Source organism: Lemur catta, chromosome 25 (genome assembly GCF_020740605.2).
Source record: "Lemur catta isolate mLemCat1 chromosome 25, mLemCat1.pri, whole genome shotgun sequence".
NCBI classification, from domain to species: domain Eukaryota; kingdom Metazoa; phylum Chordata; class Mammalia; order Primates; family Lemuridae; genus Lemur; species Lemur catta.
The window spans coordinates 5719547-5739996 of NC_059152.1; the positions used below are offsets into that span (position 1 = coordinate 5719547).

General features: G+C 36.9%; 1 protein-coding gene across 1 annotated transcript in view; it reads right to left on the reverse strand.

Moving 5' to 3' along the window:
* Positions 1-20450, reverse strand: part of KMO (kynurenine 3-monooxygenase) — a 38750-nt gene that overhangs the window by 1341 nt on the left and 16959 nt on the right. Inside the window, exons 6-15 of the mRNA XM_045536976.1 lie at positions 20269-20317; positions 14610-14697; positions 12959-13124; positions 11163-11234; positions 10258-10379; positions 8112-8259; positions 4921-4978; positions 2151-2233; positions 873-974; positions 720-779 (exon numbers count right to left, since the gene is read on the reverse strand). Coding sequence (XP_045392932.1) covers positions 720-779; positions 873-974; positions 2151-2233; positions 4921-4978; positions 8112-8259; positions 10258-10379; positions 11163-11234; positions 12959-13124; positions 14610-14697; positions 20269-20317 — 948 coding nt within the window. The remainder of the gene's footprint in view (positions 1-719; positions 780-872; positions 975-2150; positions 2234-4920; positions 4979-8111; positions 8260-10257; positions 10380-11162; positions 11235-12958; positions 13125-14609; positions 14698-20268; positions 20318-20450) is intronic.

The window sequence follows — 20450 nt, forward strand, 5'->3', positions numbered from 1 at the left end:
GCTCTGCTTACCTGCCAGCTTCCCTGCTGGCCATTGTTACCCACGTGTGCTGCCTTCTGGCTCTACTGGAGTCCTGGCCTTTCCTACTTGGGCACGTTGTTCATGTCCTTCTGGCCTCCCCTGTTAGGTCCTCTGCCAGTCACCCCTCTCCACTGTCTCTCCCACTAGCCTCTGAGCCGTGTGAAGGGTAGGGACAGTGTCTTGCTCATCACCACAGCCACCCAATGTCTCTGTACTAAAAAAAACTATTTGTTGTAAAGTTCCCAAAGAAGATCAAGAATTTGAATTCTATTTAATGCTATTCCTGGGTCAACTGCCCAACATGAACGTATCATAGCATTACATTGGAATCAGTGTTTTATACGTGATTCAATTTTTTCCAGTATTACAAATTCAATCCATAAGACTACTGCAGGAAGTGAAAGTCAAGAATAGTTCACATTGCTAAAATAAAGTAAAAAGTTGAGAAATACTGGTATCAATTTCTTTCTCGAATTTCTTCCCTTCAAAATCTCTCTCTCTTTGCCTCTTCTTTGTAATGCTGTTCAGTAAGCTCTCTGCCTTTTGTGTCTCAGGACATTTTTTTGCTTGGAAGGCAAACATGTGGTGTCTGTCCCATCATTTCTGTATTTGCTTGATACAAACATAACCATAACACAACACTGTGACATTTCAACACGCCAAATTTTTTTTTAAAACAGAGTGTAATCTGTTCCAACCTTTTTTTGCCAACGCCAGTGCAGCACTGCCTCGTGGTACCTTATCCTGGAAAAGACGACCTGTAGGGAGGAGGTTCAGAAAGTGTTTTTGTGTATTCTTTAATGGCTAAACAGAGGATTGGAATAAGACACAGTCTTAAGTCCAGACCTTACCATGGTGTAGAGAGGGATAAAGGTAGATGGCATCAGAGCATGAAGAAACCTCTCTAAGCTCTTTTGAAAAATGAACCACCTGGAGTTGACATGTGCTCGCATCTGCAATAATATGAGAGTCTTAAAGAATACTTTCGAACAAAGTATATGTCTTTCCTTACCACAACTTATGATTACGCATCATTCTTACTCATCACAATTCCAGACACAAAGTAGTCAAATTTTGTATTTTTATAATACTCATTCCTAATCCCTTTTAGTAAATGTCTGTGATATAAGACGTTACCTTGAAAATATATAGCAATTACAAAAAACCTGTTAGGGAAATCTATTTTCCTCAGTGGAAAATAAGAATTCTATTGCAGCAGAGGGTTTATTCAACCAGCTATGTCGGTGATCTGTGAGCTCAAAGATTTGACTGATTTTCTGTTGCTTCCTGGTTGGTTTGAAATACGGTTTGTGGCAACAAGAGATGGTTTAAAACTGTGTTTGCCTTGACCTACTCCTTATTCAGGACAAATGTCGTGTTGTAGCTGTCCTGGTTTTAGAGACTCAGGCAGGATACATCAACAAAGACTTCCGGTATCTTACAGAGCTTCCTTCACCACACATGATGCAATTCTCCTCCAGTTGAAATCTCTTTCTTTCTTTCTGTCTTCAGGAGAGATGGAAAACAGCGAGGTACTCTCCTCTTTAAATTTATCTTATAAATTCTTTCATTTGATTACTTTTAAGACTATAACCACAAACAGTTATTGTGAGTTTTTCATAGAACTGGCTCAAAATAGAAGTAATGTGTTTTTCTTCAAAGTACTAATCTTTCTGACCATGAATTTCTTTGGTACGATAAGTCTCCAGAGGATAGTCAATGCTACTTTAAATATGCACATTATAATGTTAAGAGTGAAAAGGTCATTTAACACTTCTTAGATTTTCTAAATATGTTAACACATCTGAAAGTTATAGTTTCATTAAAATGGCACATTCCTAGCTCTATTAAATGTCTAAGATATAAGCATGTGAATTATCAGAGGGTTTATCTCTGTTACCTCCTAAATGTCCCTGAAGTGTAGGTAGAAATGATGTGTGTGTGTCATTGTCACTGGCCACATAGTCACCATCCACCCAAGCCTAAGCAACGTCCTGTGTGTGTTCTTGTCTGTACCTACTTTTGTGCAGCACGCATGAGATGAGGGCTGGAGCAAAGATCAAGAAAAGAACGTTTGTGAGACTATCAGTGAACCATCTCATGGAATCAAGCCAAACCTTCTCACTCACCTCTATGTAGTTGTACATGGATAGGTCTGAAATCGCATGATCATCTGGAGTCCGAAATCTTGAAAACGCAGGAAGACACAAACCTAGAAACCAAATGAAATAACACATCTTTCCAAAATAATCTATAAAAATGCGCTGGGCTCTACACAGGTCAAATTAAATGGTATATTCACTACCAATGTCTTCTCTATTCTTTTAAAACTATGAATAACCATTCTATAAGACAAACAATCTATGACTATTGAACAAAACCCACAGAGAATTTCCTGTTGTGATTAAATAAAAGTTACAATGAAGTTAATATATATTATACTTGTTGATTAGTAAAATCATTATTTTTCTTATTTCACAAATGGAAAACAGTTCATAATAAATATGACTGTAAATGACCCCCTTTCAGTTCACAGAATTTGCTACTCTTTCTTGTGTTCCTTTGGTACCCTGTGCACACTTGTTTCATTGTACCTAAGACATTTTATCAGCTTAAACATCAGCTCCCCGATTATCCTGTGAACTCCTAGAAGACAGCTCCTGGATTTCATGTTTGAAATCTTAACCTGGTGTATAGCAAATATTGAATAAATATTTGACAATCAATGACTAACTGGTATTACTTCTACACAGCCTAACAACTCTAGTTATGACAGATTATCATTTCTAACATCAGAAAATCTGAGTTCAAGCTTCACCACTTCCCAGCTACGTGATTTTGGTCAAGTTATTTAACCATCTCTAACCTTTAATTCCTCAGTTATAAAATGGAAACAAGAATAGTACCTGTATTCCATGCTTTTTGGGAGGGCCAAATAAGATAATGCATTTAAAAAATAGCAAGATACTTAATATAGTTTGGATATCTGTCTCCTCCAAATCTCATGCTGAAATTCTTTTTCTTTTTTTTAGAGATGGGGTCTCACTCTGTTGTCCAGGCTTGAGCGCAGTGGTGTCATCATAGCTCACTGTAACTCTTGGGCTCAAGCAATCCTCCAGCTTCAGCCTCCCGATTGGCTAGGACTACATGCACATGCCACCAAGTCTGGCTGAATTTTTAATTTTTTTGTAGAGACGGGGTCTTGCAACGTTGCCCAGGTTGGTCTCAGAGCCCTGGCCTCAAGGAATCCTCCTGCCTCAGCTTCCCCAAATGCTGGGATTATAGGCATGAGCCACCGTGCCTGGTTTCATGTTGAAATTTGATCCCCAATGTGGGAGGTAGGGTCTAATGGGAGGTGTTTGGGTCATGAGGGCAGACCCCTCATGAATGGCTTGGTGCTCTCCCCACAGCAATGAGTGAGTTCACACTCTATTAGTTCTCATGAGATCTGATTGTTAAAAAGAGTGTGACACCTCCGTGTCTCTCTCCTGCTCCCTCTCTCACCAGGTGACATGCCTGCTCCCCTCCCCCTTCCACCCTGAGTGGGAGCAGTGTGAAGCCCCCACCGGAAGCAGATGCTGGAGCCATGCTTCTTGTGCAGCCTGCAGAACCGTGAGCCAAACAAACCTCTCTTCTTTATAAATTGCCCAGCCTCAACTATTCCTTTATAGCAATGCAAAGCAGACTAAGACAATACCCCGCACATATTAAATGCTGAGTGATGTTAGTTATGATTATTTTTCACAATTATTGTTTTGTCTTTGTTCTCTGGTTCCCCAAACCACAGCATGCTCGGATGCATGAACCCTCCATCTACCTCCCTCATGGAAACCGATCACACAAGGGCTAAGAAGACAGGAAACAAAATGCTTCTGGATCCCAACTGTCTGAGTAAGATGACTGGGAAAGAAAGGAAAAATAAAACAGAAGAAATTTGCCCTGAAAACCTATAATCTCTTCAGACCCAGGCACCAATGTCCACTGACTTCCTATGACACCACGACAAACATTTACTGTGAACTTATTTAACGCCAGACCTTTTTTCTTTTTAAAGGTTTATAGACATCATTTTATTTAACCTTTACAACTCTTTGAAGTTGATATTATTTATATACATGAAAAAGAACTGAGGCTTTAGGAGGGTTAAGTGACTTGCTGAAGATCACATAGGTAATAAACTGGTGAGTCAGACTTGAATCTGGTGTAAGTTTAAGGCCAGTTCTCTAGTCTATCCTTTACTGAAACGGCTTACATTCAGAAGTAGCCATTGAGAACATGTTATGCTGGGAAGCAGAAAAAGGTTATTCAGTTGTTAGGCTATTGTTTGCACTTTCTTATATGTATATAAAAGTTATATATACACATACGTACATATAAAATTTATATATATAATTGTACACACTTAATTTACTTTAATTCCATAAGTACATAAAAACTTAAAACTTCAATAGTTGTAAAATAATACATTGGCTGCATCAATTTTAATGGAAAAGCAAATGGACATATCAGATGCGAACTTTGGTAGGGTAAAAAGCAAGAAAGCACCGGAGCTTCTGGGAGTGTTTCTGAGGACCTGCTGTATGAGATGCAGGCGGAGGGTGGTACCTAGGCTGAAAAGGGAGAGAAATTGTATCATGGCCAAGCTTTGGTATTCCGAACTTTTATCTTTTTATGGATCATGGCATGGACCTTCCTGACAAACGTAAAAGAAACCAGGTTTCCCTCTCTGGGTGTTCATTGTCTGAAATGGGCAACAACAGTGGCAAATTCTGTTAACAGAAAAATGTATAATCTTGAACAGGGAATATACACCATGTGTTTGTGATCACTGAGGATCAGAAATGAGTAAACAATTAATCAGCAGAGGCAGTCCATGTCCAATTGAGAAATTTTACTTACTAAGGTTATTGTTGAATTTATCCATTAACTCATCAAATACTAAGCAGTCTTCGAAGCCCTGAAACAAGAAAAAAAAAAAAATGAGAAAAAAATTTATAGCAATTTTTAACAGACCTTCCGTTGATGAGTATAATTCATAGCCTGTATATCCTCAACCAGTACAAAGTAGTTGAATTGTTACCTGGTATTGAATTATGATTATAAAAGACCATCAATTGCATGCTTGGTGGTGTTGTCTTTGTCTAACTCATGTATCTATCTCCCTCTCCCTCTGTGTGTGTGTGTGTGTGTGTGTGTGTGTGTGTGAATAATAAGGATTTAGAATTTGACCAAGATTTTAAATTATTGTAATTTTGATGGATTCCATTGCTTCTTTGAGAAGAACAAATAATTATATTGCTCTACCATGAGTTTTAGAATTATATTTAAACTCTTCAGGTTTTTCAGATTCACATTTATAGCAATTTAATGATAGGATAAAAGTACTCCCATATTAATTTAGCTCCTATAATTTAAGATTAAAGCAAATTAGGCTTCAAAAGAAGCGTCAAAAAGTTTTCAAAACTAAAAGTATATCAAGTCTCTTTTGTGATCACAATGGAATTAAAGTAGAAATCAATTATAAGAGTAACTTTGGAACTGTACAAGCACACAGAAATTAAACAATATGCTCCTCAATGAACACCAAGTCAATGAAGAAATCAAGAAGGAAATCTTAAAAATTCTTGAAAAAAAAACAAAAAGGAAAACACAACATACCAATGGGATACAGAAAAAGCAGCACTAAGTCAGAAATTTATAGTAATAAACTCTTACATCACAAAAGTAGGAAAACTTCAAATAAACAATCTAACTATGTATTGTAAAGAAATAGAAAAGTAAGAGCAAGCCAAATCCAAACTTAATAGAAGAAAAGAAATAATTAAGATCAGAGCAGAAATAAATGAAATTGAGACTTAAAAATGCAAAAGATCAATGAAACAAAAAGTTGGTTTTTTGAAAAGATAAAATTGACAAACATTTATCCAACTAAGAAAAAAAGAAAGAAGACCTAAATAAATCAAGTCAGAGATGAAAAAGGAAACATTACCACTGATACCACAGAAATTCAAAGGATCATTAGAGATTATTCAGAGCAACTATATACTGATGAATCAAAATATTAAATCCATATATTCAGTGAAATTTCTATCAAAACTGCAAGGACATTCTTCACAGAAGTAGAAAAAATAGTCCTGAAATTGATATGGAACCACAAATGACCAATAATAGCCAAAGCCATCCTGAGCAAAACAAACAAAACTGGAAGAAACACATTACCTCATTTCAAATTGTACTACAAAGCTATAGTAAACAAAACAGCATGGTACTGGCATAAAAACAGACACATAAACCAATGGAACAGAATAGAGAACCCAGAAGTAAATCCATACATCTACAGTGAACTCATTTCCCCAAAAACATACACTGGGGAAAGGACAGTCTCTTCAATAAAGGGTGCTGAGAAAACTGGATATTCACATGCAGAAGAATAAAACTAGACTCCTATCTCTCACCATATACAAATATCAACTCAAAATGGATTAAAGGCATAAATGTAAGATCTGAAACTATGAAACTACTGCTAGAAAAAATTGGGAAGACACCCTAAAACCTTGGTCTAGGCAAAGATTTTTTGATTAAGACCTCAAAAGCACAGGCAACCAAAGCAAAAATGGACAAATGGGATTACATCAAGCTAAAAAGCATCTATGCAGCAAAAAAATACTTAACAAATGAAGAGACAACCCAAAGAATAGGAAAAAATATGTGCAAACTACCCATCTGACAAGGGATTAAGAATCAGAATATAAAGAGCTCAAACCACTCAATAGGAAAAAAACAATCTGATTAGGAAACAGGCAAAATATCTGATTAGACATTTCTCAAAAGAAGACATACAAATGGCCAACAGGTATATGAAAAAATGCTCAACATCACTACTCATCAGAGAAATACAAATCAAACCTACCATGAGATATCATCTCACCTTTGTTAAAATGGCTTTCATCCAAAAGATAGGCAACAATACTGTGAGTGGGAATGTACATTAGTACAGCCATTATGGAAAACAGTGTGGAGGTTCCTAAAAACTAAAAGTAGAACTACCTTGTGATCCAACAATACCACCGCTGGGTATATACCCAAAAGAAAGGAAATCACTATGTCAAAGAGATATCTGCACTCCCATGTTTATTACAGCACCATATGCATGGAATCAACCTAAATGACCATCAGTGGATGAATGGATAAAGAAAATGTGGTACATACACACAGTAGAATATTATTCAGCCATACAAAAGAATAAAATCCTATTATTTGAAACAATAAGGATGGAACTGGAAGACATTATGTTAAGTGAAATAAGCCAGGAACAGAAAGACAAATATCGCATGTTCTCATTCACATGTGAGAGCCAAAAAAAAACCCAAAAAAACAATGAACTCATGGAGTTAGATTGTAGAATGATGGTTACCAGAGGTTAAAAAGGGTAGTAAGGAGAGGGATGCTTAATGGGTACAATAATATAGTTAGAATAAGATCTAGTATTTGGTAGCACAATAACAATAATTTAATGTACATTTTAAAATAACTAAAAGAGTAGAATTGGAATGTTCCTAATAAAAAGAAACGATAAATGCTTAAAGAGATGGATACTTCAATTACTCTGTTTGACCATTACATATTGTATGCCTGTATCAAAACATCACATGTACCCCATAAATATATGCAACTATTATTTACCCATGTAATTAAAAATAACTTTTTTTAAAAAAGAAAAATGGATATGTCAGGATGTCAAATAGATTATGTGCAAATACTATGTCATTTTATATCAGGAACTTGAACAGATTTTGCTATCCACAGGTGTCCTGGAACCAATTCCCCCAAAATACCAAGAAATAACTATAATATACTTTCTGCTTTTTTCTACTATGGATTACTGGATCAAGTAATCCAGATCCTGAGTGGGTTGGTGATCAGTCTAGTTAAACAACTGGTATGACTGTTGAATTGATTGTGTTCTTGGAGATTATGTGGGGATATTCTTAGACGTGTTTTTGTATTGTTTTGTTTTTTTAATTTAAGACTGTTTAGTTGAGACTGACACGGAGATATTTCAGGGACTTAACTAGGAAAAAAGAACTCACCGCATTCATTCCTTGCCCAAAAAATGGCACCATGGCATGAGCTGCATCTCCCATCAGTACACAGTGTGATTCATAGTGAAATGAAGAGCACTTCACAGATATCATGGGCTGGGCGGGCAACAGAAAGAAGTCTTGTACCAGCTCTCTCCTTCAGAGGGAGATAATCAAATGTAAGGACATTAAATTAGGTATTAAATATTGCTAAATTCTTTTAGATTTACTGACTGTATTACTGGTGAATTTTGTTGAAAAATACACCAGAATGCCAGGAAGAAAAAACGAAAAAGAAAAAATAAAGTTTCTTCCAGTCTTAAAATTCCATTGTTTTTACCGTTTTGGTCTGCAACAAGTTAATCACATCCAAAAAGAGCAAGTTTGGCTGCATTTGAAAAATTTGAATATTTCTGTGTCATATGTTATGAAAACTTCATTATCATACATATGGACCATGAAATTTTCAAATACATGGGAATATTTGAAGCTTTAGTAGAAAAAAATCAAACAAATGCTGTTGTGTATTTGATTAAACAATAATAAAATTAAACCAAAATTAAAATTAATATGAACCTTTATGTATTTGGAAATGTACAAAAGCAATCAAACTAGTATTTGGGGGATTGGAATATGTTGATCAAAGAGTACAAAATTTCAGTTAGGAAGAATAAGTTCAAGAGATCTTTTGTAACACATAATGCTTACAGCAAAAAAGGAAAAAAAACTCTAATATTTGTAAAGCATCTATAGAGTTTTGTGAAAGCTATAAGTGGAGAAACAGTACATAGAATCTTAAATCTGGCTAGAGAGGCAAAAAATAGCTGTGGAACCAGTTTTAAAAATATATACGGGCTAATTTTGGTGTGCAAAGATTTCTCTTCACGGTTGGGGAAAAAAGGATCAATATGGATTGAATTAGTCTGCAGGAAAAAATGTGAACTAGTAATTAGCTCATTTTAATTTTTACAACTGCCCTAAGGTAAGTATTCTGATACCCATTTTAAAGGTGAGACTCAAGGCAGCAAGGGGCAGAAGCACTATTAAAATCTCACTCTGCTATAGACTAAATGTTTTTGTCCACCTAAAATTCACACGTTGAACTCCTAAACCCCAATGTGATGGTATTGGGAGGTGGGGCCTTTGGGTGGTGATTAGGCCTTGAGAGTGGAACCTCTCATGAGTGGGATCAGTGCTCTTATAAAAGGGACCCCAGAAAGATCCCATGTCCCTTCCACCCTGTGAGGACACAGTGAAAAGACTACCACCTATGAACCAAGAAGTGGGTGGGACCTCACCAGACACTGAATCTAATGGTGACTTGATCTTGGACTTCACAACCTCCAGAACTGTGAGCAATAAATTGCTGTCATTTACAAGCCACCCAGTCTAGGGTAGTTTTGTCACGGCAGCCTGAACTGACTACGGCCCACTCTTTCTGCAACACTGTGCTGCCTCCGTGAGGATACCCTTGGCGGTAGCAAGTGAGCTGGATTCCAGGAGGGAGGACAGTGGGAGCAGAGGCATTGAATGAGAATACGTGACAAAGTCCATGTGGAGGGTGATGTTGACATGGGCCAGAGGAGCAGCAAGTCATAAACCAGACAATTGATTGTCAACTGTGGGGAGCTTAATACGTGCCAGGCCCCATGCTGAGTGATTTACAGGCATGATCTCATTTAGTTCTCAACCTTTTGAGGTAGGTATTATTATCAACCATTTACCATGAAGGGTCTGAAAAACAGGAAAGCTTATGTGGCTAGTAAGTGGTGGATCTGAGGCTTGAGGCTGCCAGATATATCTGCTATGCTAAATATCTGTGTATCTACAGTAGGAAAAAGCACAGCCTGTCTCTGTGGCATGCCAAGCCCCAGTGGGCCTGAAGAGGCTGGACAAGATGCACAAAAGCTTAGGGACACTGGTGGCTCATCTTTCCTGGAGAAACTGGCCATAGCACGGGTTTTTTTCAGAATTCCTGCTCACAGCACAACATCCAATTTAAGACTTTTGCTCTAATGTAGGTTTCTGTCCAGGTCACTGCACAGATCCATCAGGTTTAACCAAAACTGCAATAAGATGTATAACTTTTTTTTTTAAATTTAGAATAATTCAAGTCAGTGGAGCTAAAGGCACAATTGCACATCTTGAAACTTACTCTCCGATGAGAGGGATGGCATCTGGAAAGTATTTCTGGAAGAAATCCAGCACGTCACTACTGGTTAGAAGTTTTTCAAACTCTTCAAAGGGCATGAACAAAGTACACGTGAATGATTTGTTCTGTGAGAAGAAGAACAGAGTGAGAGGGACTGGGGGCAAACAGGCACGAACAAAGTGCACATAAACAATTTGTCCTGTGAGAAGAGGAACAGAGTGAGAGGGAATGGGGGCTGGGTGATCTGACGCTGCAAGCTGATCCCTACATCTAAGGGCTTCTTGCTGTGACCAACTCTTGGAAAGAATGTCCAAGCAGACAGGCAAGGCGCCATCACTTTGTTCCCTCCCAGAGAAAAACTCTGCCAAGTTCCAGGGGTGCTCTCTGGCTGCCTTGGTTATCAGGAGAATTTCTACACTGTAAACTCTCCATTTTCACCAGGCAAACACCACAGGCACTGACCCCAGGACAGATAGCAACTAACCAGAGAAATGGGTAGAAAAAACCTCCTAGCGTTTAATGAAAGAAAAACCATGCTCTTTTCTGACAATATGTATTGCAGCATCCTACAGACCTTAAAGGCTGGAAGAACACCCTAATATTTAATCTACATCTCTTTGGCTTCATTGGAGCACCAGTTCCTCCTGCACTATCTTGGTGGAGATGACAGGGACCACTACACACAAACTCCTGTCCTTCATTGATGTTAGTTAACTCTCCTTGCCAAAGTAGATACTAATGATTAGAAGCCCTTTGGGTTTTTCCTCAGTAACCCCAAAGTTTAAAACATATGATCACTACATAGATTAAAGAATGAAAAGATCAATTAGGTATACACATGCTAAGTACAAAAGCAGCAAAAAATTAATTATAGATGCAAAATTAGTTGATAAGGGAGTTTATACTACCGTATTAGGAAGTGCAATCATCATAAAGGCATTTCTAGGCCAAATATGCAAGTAGTTGGGTTCCATGGCAAACTGCAGGAAAAAAAGGATATATGTTTGATTAGTGCTTAATATAGCACACCTATAAAACTAACTCTGCTTTATAATTGTTTCCATCGTAATTTAAAACAGTAACATATGCATGGTGACATGCACATCTACTGCTACATAAAGTAGTAGTTGCCTTGAAAAATACTTTGTATTCTGTTCTTATAAACTCAACCTTAAGTGGGTTTTTGATACCAGGTATTAATATAATTCAAGATTTGAGAACATAGTATAATATGCTCTCACTTCTCTCTCTCTCTCTCTCTCTCTCTCTCTATATATATATATATATACATAAAAATATCTGTATATATAAAAAGTATAAATGTGGGTAGGTATATATATAATAGTCTTTTACTTTAGTTTTTGTCTTATTTTGCACTTATCTATACTAGACAGAAAAGTCTTAAGTTTAAACCTCATGAGCCAAAATCAAACTTTTACAAATAATTTTTACAAAAAATTTTGGAAAAAAAAATCCTACAATGATAAGACATTCTGATCATTTATTTTCTAAAACATAAATAGTACAGAGGAGTCTTGTCTCCTTAGTGACTCCCTTTCAGTGCCTACAATAACATCCTAAGTATTGATTGCTTGGGTAGATCAATGGACCCAAAGACCCAGTTTACCCAAACTCTTGAAAGCTCCCAAGGGTATTAATGATACACATAAAAATGTGCAATCACTATTTCAAGTATTTCAAATTTGCATTACTTTCTACAAATATTTAGAGAGCACCTTCCATGTGTATCTGACATGGTAAGAAGAACACTGAAAGAACAGCGTAGTCTTCTACCTAACATTTTCACACTTATTATAGTTATTTGTGTCTTAGGAGAAGCGATCATGCTTTTTCAGCCTCAAAGAAAGGCCAACACACAGATAGAAATAAATAAGTGCATATCTCCTTGACCTCAGAGGTCTTCTTGTGAAGTTGAATGGGCAAGACGGATACATATGAAAAGCCAAATAACTTATTTTTAACAGCGATACAAGTGGTAGAGAGACAATGAGCAGTTTGGTGTCAAATTAGAAGCATAGGAAATAAAAGCTTGGCAGGTAAAAAACTTGTGGGTCTGGAGTGGTTAAAACAAAGGATTCATAAGGAAGAGGAAAGTATAGGTGAGGTAAGATGTGAAGGACAGTGGCTTCGGGTTGGGTGAACTTGCTGAGCAAAGTGTAAAAGGCATAGACGAGCCGGTGCTGTAGGTGGGTAGTGAGGAAACCACTGGATGAGGAAATATCCTTACTTTTCTTTCTTGCTGTGTTTTGACCACTTCTACATTCTTTTATGTCTCCAAAGGTAAGGGAGGGAAGAGAAATGACAGATCAAACCAATTTTGCTTATCATTTGCTGCAATATTAAAGGTTAGAAATGCTGGTTAAAAACAACTCGGACAACATTATTACATAATGCAAACCCCCTGTGTGTGTGTTTCCCATAGGACTCCTTAGTCCCATAGGACTTCCCATAGTGACTCCTCTCCTTTCTTTTTCACTCAAGAAAGCATATCAAAAAGTGAGGGAGTGAGAATGATATTATGAAAGAGATACCTGTGCAGCCAAGAGTGGTATTAATAGCAAGGTGGTTGTGACAGACCTCAGGAGTGATCAAGATGTGCTGCTGAGAACCACTGCACTGGGATGTGCTCTGCACGTGTGCGGGAGGAGGGCTGTGGAAAAGACAGAAGAGGGGAAGGACTTACATCTCCATTCTTGGGTGGAATGGACAACTCCATGTACCCATGAGGAATGTATTGCTGACTGTAATCAAAGCGAGGTTTCTTCATGAGGTAAGTTCTGACCGTCGAATAGGCTCCATCACATCCTACAATGAGGTCACAAGTGACGTCTTTGGGAACTTTGTCAGATCTGAAAAATAGAATGAACCATCCTAGACAAAATATCTCACGATGAAAATAATAATAATGTACCCCTACATGGCTATGAAAAGTGGTGACTCAATGAATAACTTAGAAAAACTCACTTATACATATCTGACTTAGAGTCAATAGATATAAAATTAAGAGAAAAACACGTTTCCCAGTCATGAGTTTGCTTATGAGAACTACACACAGCCAAGCTGATTACTAAAGACGTGCTGGGCCACAGAAGTGTGACAAAGAGATGAACTCTGCATGAAGGACGAGAATCTTGAAAAGGGGGCAACGTATTCCGAGCGTATGAATGAACAATATATTCATACGTGCCAAGTGTATGAATGACTTTGTGTGAACAACCACGGGGATGTGACCAGCATGTTCTAGGAGCAAAACGTTTGGCCTGAGAAGAAGGCATCAGAAGATGAACTTAAGAAAAGGATACAATGTGGGGAGGGAAAGGCAGAAGGAGAAGAGGAGAATTTTGAATTTTAAGACAAAAGGTTTAAAGATATTATTCTGGCAAAAGGGAGAAAATGAATTTTTCCATTAGGAGGATTATGTATGAAGAGCGGTAATTTAAAAAACTTTACTTGGCAGTTTGAAGTGGAGGTAGAATGCAGAGGGGAGGGGAAAACATGGATGAGGTGATAGCAACAGCCTATACACGCAGGGAGGAGAGCCCCAAGTCCCGTCCTGCTGTAGGAAGAAGACAGACTCTGAAGCCAGAAGGGAGTAAGAAAGACTGGAGAGTGCTTACAGCTTTAATGGGAGAGAATAGGAAAAAAGGACACACCAGAAATTATTCTAATTACTTGGGCAATAAATAGTACCAGGGAAGACAGGAATGGGACATGTTTTGGGAGAAATAGATCGTCAAGGTTTTAGTTGTGTTCGAAATAATGGCGAGATGTTCCTGCAAAGACGTTTGATGGGAAATTAACATTAACTGATTAAGACTTTGATCAGGATTGAGAATGAAGAAAGAAACCCAGACCAGAGATGTTTATTTTAGAGATGTGAATTTATAGGTGATTGTTGAACCCATGACCGTGAACTCATAACATTTCAAGAGTGGGATATGAGGCTTGGAACTAATTTAGAGGAAATATTACAGAATCAGCTGAGGAGAGGCAGAGAAACAGCACCTGGAAAGAGAACAGGAGGAGCGGGGTCGGGGAGGGTCACTTATTTCAAGGGAGGAGAGAGTCCGAAGCAGAGTACAGTCACCAGTTTCAAACACAGCACTGTAGAAAGGCGAGTGAGCATGAGAATTTAGAAGAATCACTGGTGTTGGTATTCAGAAGACATGCAGGGCCCATTTTCAACACAAAATTCCTTGAATCTAAAAACCCATGTGAATTATCTTTTCAGTAATCATTTGACTCTTTCAAAAGAGCCACAAAGAACAAACTTTACAGACACAATTCTCCACCAAGTCTTTACCCCTAAAGCCAAAAACCTGACCCGTGATTACCCAAGCACCGTGATCATTCCTTCCTCAGGGTTACATTTTAACAGCTTGTGGCCAAAGTGCACCTTCACGTTGGGGCATTTCTCAACAGCTGCAGAAACAAAGAAAGAAGGCAAATAGAAATGAAATTTCAATTTTCATTTCACTTAATCAAATTGAAATATTAATCACTTTCTGGGAACGGTAGGATAGAGATGTTTATACTTAACTATGTAAAAATAATTTGTTTCAATGGTGATTTGAAAACCATTTGGCTAATGTTCCAGTATAATTTGTTAGTAAAATAGATGAATAAAAATCAGCTATCCTCATCTCCAAAAAAAAAAAACAAAACAAAACAAACTGATTCCGTTGTATTGATACAAACTCTCACATCATTGCAATTTTTAGCACCCTGGGAAGGAAACAAGCACCACATATTTCAAAAATTGCCACTAATTTAAGGATTTATTTGTGACTGGAAATATTTAGCCAAACTCCTTTTTCATGTTTTGCATGTTTCGGTATGTCTTTTTAGCAAGTCTTCTGGACTTCTGATTGAATTTGTCACAAATATAGATTATTGATGCCACATCTCTTTGAAATCAAACACTGGAATAGTTTGGAGGAAAAGTGAGTAAGAAGCTTTGAAACTTCTCAATAAATAGAACAAAATTACTTTAGGGATTTTCTATTTTGCCTGCTAACCATCTATGGAATTGAGTGACTTTTATTTTCTGAATTATTGCTCATGTTGTTAGAGTAGCAAAATATAATTTTGTCTCTATTGGTGCTTATGAATAGATCTATAACTACAGCCTATTTATGGTTCTTAAAGGTACAAGTCAGGATCCAGGTGTTAGAGCTGGGATAGAGCTCAGAGATGGTGTAGTTCAAAACCCTCATCTTAAAAGGCAGAATAACCAAGGTCCTGGAAGGAGAGGATGTGAGATGACTGAGATCACACAAAGTAAAAAATTAAAAACTAAACTCAGCAAATGGTATGCATTAACTATGTACAACTTTTGGATGTCAAAAACATAAATAAAAAAGAATGTTGACTTTGAAAAAAACATTAAGGAAAATAAGCCAGGGGATCCAAGTTCTAACTCAATATTCCTGTCTGTACTTATCTCCCGGTTTCATCTTATTCTGTTCTGTTCTGTTTGAGTTTCATTTGGGGTTTGAAGATTTTAACTTTCTTGAATATAAGATTGGAAATTTTAGAATACTGAAATCTGAGAGACCTTAAGCCTAAGAAATCTATCTATGTATAAGAAATATTTTGGCAAATAACTTTGGAGAAATCAGAGTTTTGGCTGGTACACTAAGGTTATCTTTTGGAAACACAAAATGTGTTTGTGAAATAAACTATTTTTAGAAATTATTTTTATTTTTTTACATAAGTATATAGTATTACATCCCAAAGAATTTTTCACAGAATATTATTAGTCCTGGTGAATACTCCCTAAAAAACTGTTTCATGGTCAAAGACAGTAGAGAAATGGCAAATACCCTGTCTTGGGCTGGGCTGTCCTGGTATCCAGCCACATGCAGCTATTGCGTGCTTGGAGTGTGGCCAGTCTGAACTGAGATGTGTTGGACGCACTGGATCTTGGCTAATTAGGACAAAAATACATATATAAAAAGAATGACAATGTCTCATGAATAACTTTCTTATATTGATTACACATTGAAATGATAATATTTTGGATATATTAGGTGACAATACCTTATTAAAATTAATTTCACTTGTATCTTTTTAGTTTTTTTAAACATAGTTACTAGCAAGCTGAAAATTACACACATGTCTGGCATTTGTGGGCACATGTTGGGACAGTGCTGCTTTGGAAGGTCCGCAACACACACCAGTATAATAAAAGCCCTGAGAAGTACTGCAAGAAAAAAAAAAAAAGACTTAAAAACTTCTTGATGCAGGATTTGGCAAACTTATTTGGCTAGGTATACTTCGTCTGTTTTATTATTTTACTTAACATAATTATTAACATCTCACAGAATAGTGAATGAACCATGAAACAATCCTACATGAAATGCTGATACAGGGAAATGATTCAGTGGTGATGTTTTCATAGGAGGGATTGTTTGGTTAGGGAAGAATGAGCATTTATAACTGGTTGGATATGTGGAATGAGTAGCTGACACATTGGATGCCTTGTAAAGAAATAAAGAACCTTACATGCCAAACAAATTTTAGGAGTCAAGAGGCTCAGCATTCATTTTATTGACGTGCTTACGGCATTTATGAAATTGCATGCTGTGCAGCACATTTCTAATGAAAAACAATCAGGGGAACTTCTGATGCATGTGCCAAGATTGTACCTTTCCCATGTTTTAGCTCCTTAGTATCAGCAGATGTTTTATATACAATATTGGAGGCAGAAACTATAATAGTTAAAAGTATGCACTTTGGAATAAACAGACTCAAATTCAAATCCAGATTCTACACTACTTATTATGACTCAAGATCTCTAAGCCTCCATTTCACCATCTGTAAAACTGAGATAAAAATGATTCTCACCTCACATATTCATTGGGAGGGTTATGTAAATCAATGCATATAAAACACTCAATAGTGCCTGGCCTCTCAATGAATGTTTGCTATTATTTTTATCTTCATAAATTTAGAGGATGCTAAAAGAAGATTGTCTTATGTTTGCTGTTACCATGTTTTTAAAAAGCTATTTGGTCATTCATTTGCTTTCTCTAAGATCAACATGAACTGATCTTAAAGATCAATTCTTTAATTGGGCCCAGGTGTTATGGTTCATGCCTGTAATCCCAGCACTTTGGGAGGCCAAGGCAGGAGGATGGCTCAAGGCCAGGAGTTTGAGATCAGCCTGAGCAACATAGCAAGATCCCCAACTCTACAAAAAAATTTTAAAAAATTTTTAAAAAGATTAGCATGAATATATCTAGCAAACTACTCCAACTTTACCCATCTAACCATCCAAAAGACAGTCTTATAAATATAACCCAAGAAATGGATTAAGAATACTAAATTCTTGAACTTCCCCATTGCACTCCTCCTTTCAGTTCAATTCTATTCCTTTCCATTTTATTCAACAGACACATTGCAAACTCACTCTGTGAGAAGACTGTAGAGAAATAAAGATTTTTTTAAATTTCAGAATATTACAGGGGTACAAACGTTAATGTTACATATATTGCCTTTGTACCACCCAAGTTAGAGCTATAAGCGTGCCCATCACCCAGACGGTGAGTACCACACCCAGTAGGTGTGAATATACCCATCCCCTCCTCCCCCTTCCCACCTTCCCAACACCCGATGAATGTTACTTCCATATGTGCACATAAGTGTTGATCAATTAGTACCAATTTGATGGTGAGTATATGTGTTGCTTGTTTTTCCATTCTTATGATACTTAGGAGAATGGGCTCCAGCTCTATCCAGGACAATGCAAGAAGTGTTATTTCACCATTATTTTTGGTGGCTGAGTGGTACTCCATGGTATACATATACCACATTTTATTAATCCACTCATATATTGATGGGCACTTGGGTTATTCCTACATCTTTGCAATTGTGAATTGTGCTGCTATAAACATTCAGGTGAAGATGTATTTATTATAGAATGTCTTTTTTTCCTTTGGGTAAATGCCCAGTAGTGGGATTGCTGCATTAAATGGTAGTTCTACTTTTAGTTCTTTGAGGTATCTCCATATTACTTTCCATAGAGGTTATATTAGTTTGCAGTCTCACCAGCAGTGTAGGAGTGTTCCCATCTCTCCACACCCATGCCAATATTTGTTGTTTTGGGACTTTTTGATAAAAGCAGTTCTCACTGGAGTTAAGTGATATCTCATTGTGCTTTTGATTTGCATTTCCCTGATGATTAAAGATGTTGAGCATTTTTTCAAATTTTTTGGGGCATTAGTCTATCTTCTTTTGAAAAGTTTCTGTTCATGTCCTTTGCCCACTTTTCAATGGCATTGTTTGAGTTTTTTCTTGCTGATTTTCCTGAGTTCTATATAGATTCTAGTTATCAGCCCTTTATCAGATGTGTAGCATGCAAATATTTTCTCCCTTTCTGTAGGTTGTCTATTCACTATAGTGATAGTTTCCTTGGCTGTGCAGAAGCTTTTTAAGTTGATCAGGTCCCATTTATTTATTTTTGTTGATGCTGCGATTGCTTTTGGGGTCTTCTTCATAAATTCTTTTCTTCTCGTGTACCATACGAAGCATAGAATTATTTTTTCTAGATCTGTGAAAAATGATGTTGGTATTTTTATAGGGATTGCATTGAATCTGTAGATCACTTTGTGTAGTATAGACATTTTAACAATGTCGATTCTGCCAACTCATGAGCATGGTATGGTTTTCCATCTGTTTATATCCTTTGCTATTTCCTTCCTTAGTGTTTCGTAGTTCTCCCTGTAGAGGTCTTTCACCTCCTTAGTTAAATATATTCCTAGGTATTTTATTTTCTTTGTTGCTACTGTGAAAGGTAATGATTGAGTCTTTGATTTGGTTCTCAGTTTGACTGTTGTTGGCATACAGAAATGCTGCTGATTTGCGTATATTGATTTTGTAACCCAAGACTTTGCTAAACTTATTTATCAATTCTGGCAGTCTCTTGGCAGAATCTTTGGGGTTTTCTAGATATAAGATCATATTGTCAGCAAAGATCGATAGTTTGACCTCTTCTGCTCCCATTTAGATGCCCTTGATTTCCTTCTCTTGTCTGATTGCTCTGGCTAGGACTTCCAGCACTATGTTGAATAGAAGCAGTGATAGAGGGCAACCTTGTCTGGTTCCATTTCTAAGCAGAAATGCTTTCAATTTTTCCCCATTCAAAGATAAATCATGTGGAAACTCTGTTCTCCAAAGATCAGAGGCTGCTGAACTACATCAAGAGGGTCTGGTGTAAAACATAGCAGAAATATTTAGGTGGCATGTTTTGCTAGGAATGAATATGTTTAGTATATATGCTGAAGAAGAGGAAAAGGTATTACAGTCTAGGCTTAAATTTAGGAAGGGGTATGGGGTATGATTGGATTGATCATCCAATCTACAAATCTAATTTGCAACCCAGTGACTTTTCCATTAATGGGTAGGCTTTTTTAGGTACTCAAATTAGAAAATTCAGGGTTATATTTTAAATCTTCCTCTCTCTCAACTTCTTATACCTCCTATTTGGTCTCTTGTAGATTTCATGAATCTATTCCCTCCCCTCTAACCACATTGCTATTGCTTTATTCTAGGGTCTCATTTTTCTGCCCAGGATTATAGTCATGCCCTGAAGATTACATCCCCTTATCAGTCTTCACACTACTGCTTTTCATCCTTCTGAAAGGCAAATTTTATCGTGTCACTTTGCAAATTGTTTGAGTTTATCTGTTGTTCCACTAGACTGTGGGTTCTTCATTAGAGAATGAGCATTCACTCATTCCAGTGCCTAGGAGACAACAGGAATTCAGTACATGTTAATGATTTTAATTTAGATAACTGATAAGATGAAACAGATACACTGGAGGCTGTATTACTACTATTTTTCAAGAAGGACTTTGTAAGGTACACAGTCTTGTTCTTCATTAACCCATAAAAGGGAATAGTGAACAAATCCCAATGAATCATGTTACAATATCAGTCTCATACTCTTTACTCAAAATGGCAACTGGTGAATAAAAGCTTTGGACTTACCAGTCAACAGAACCTTGTTTAGATTTTCTCTGCTTATAGAAAGAATATACTGCAAGAAAAATAGAATAAACACTGTTTGTTTCTAGAAAATGGATGAATATAATTCTAAGTTATTCACTCAGCAATAGGAATATTTATTATTTAGCAGAAGGTTGCAAGCTTAGTTTTATAACCATCTAGCT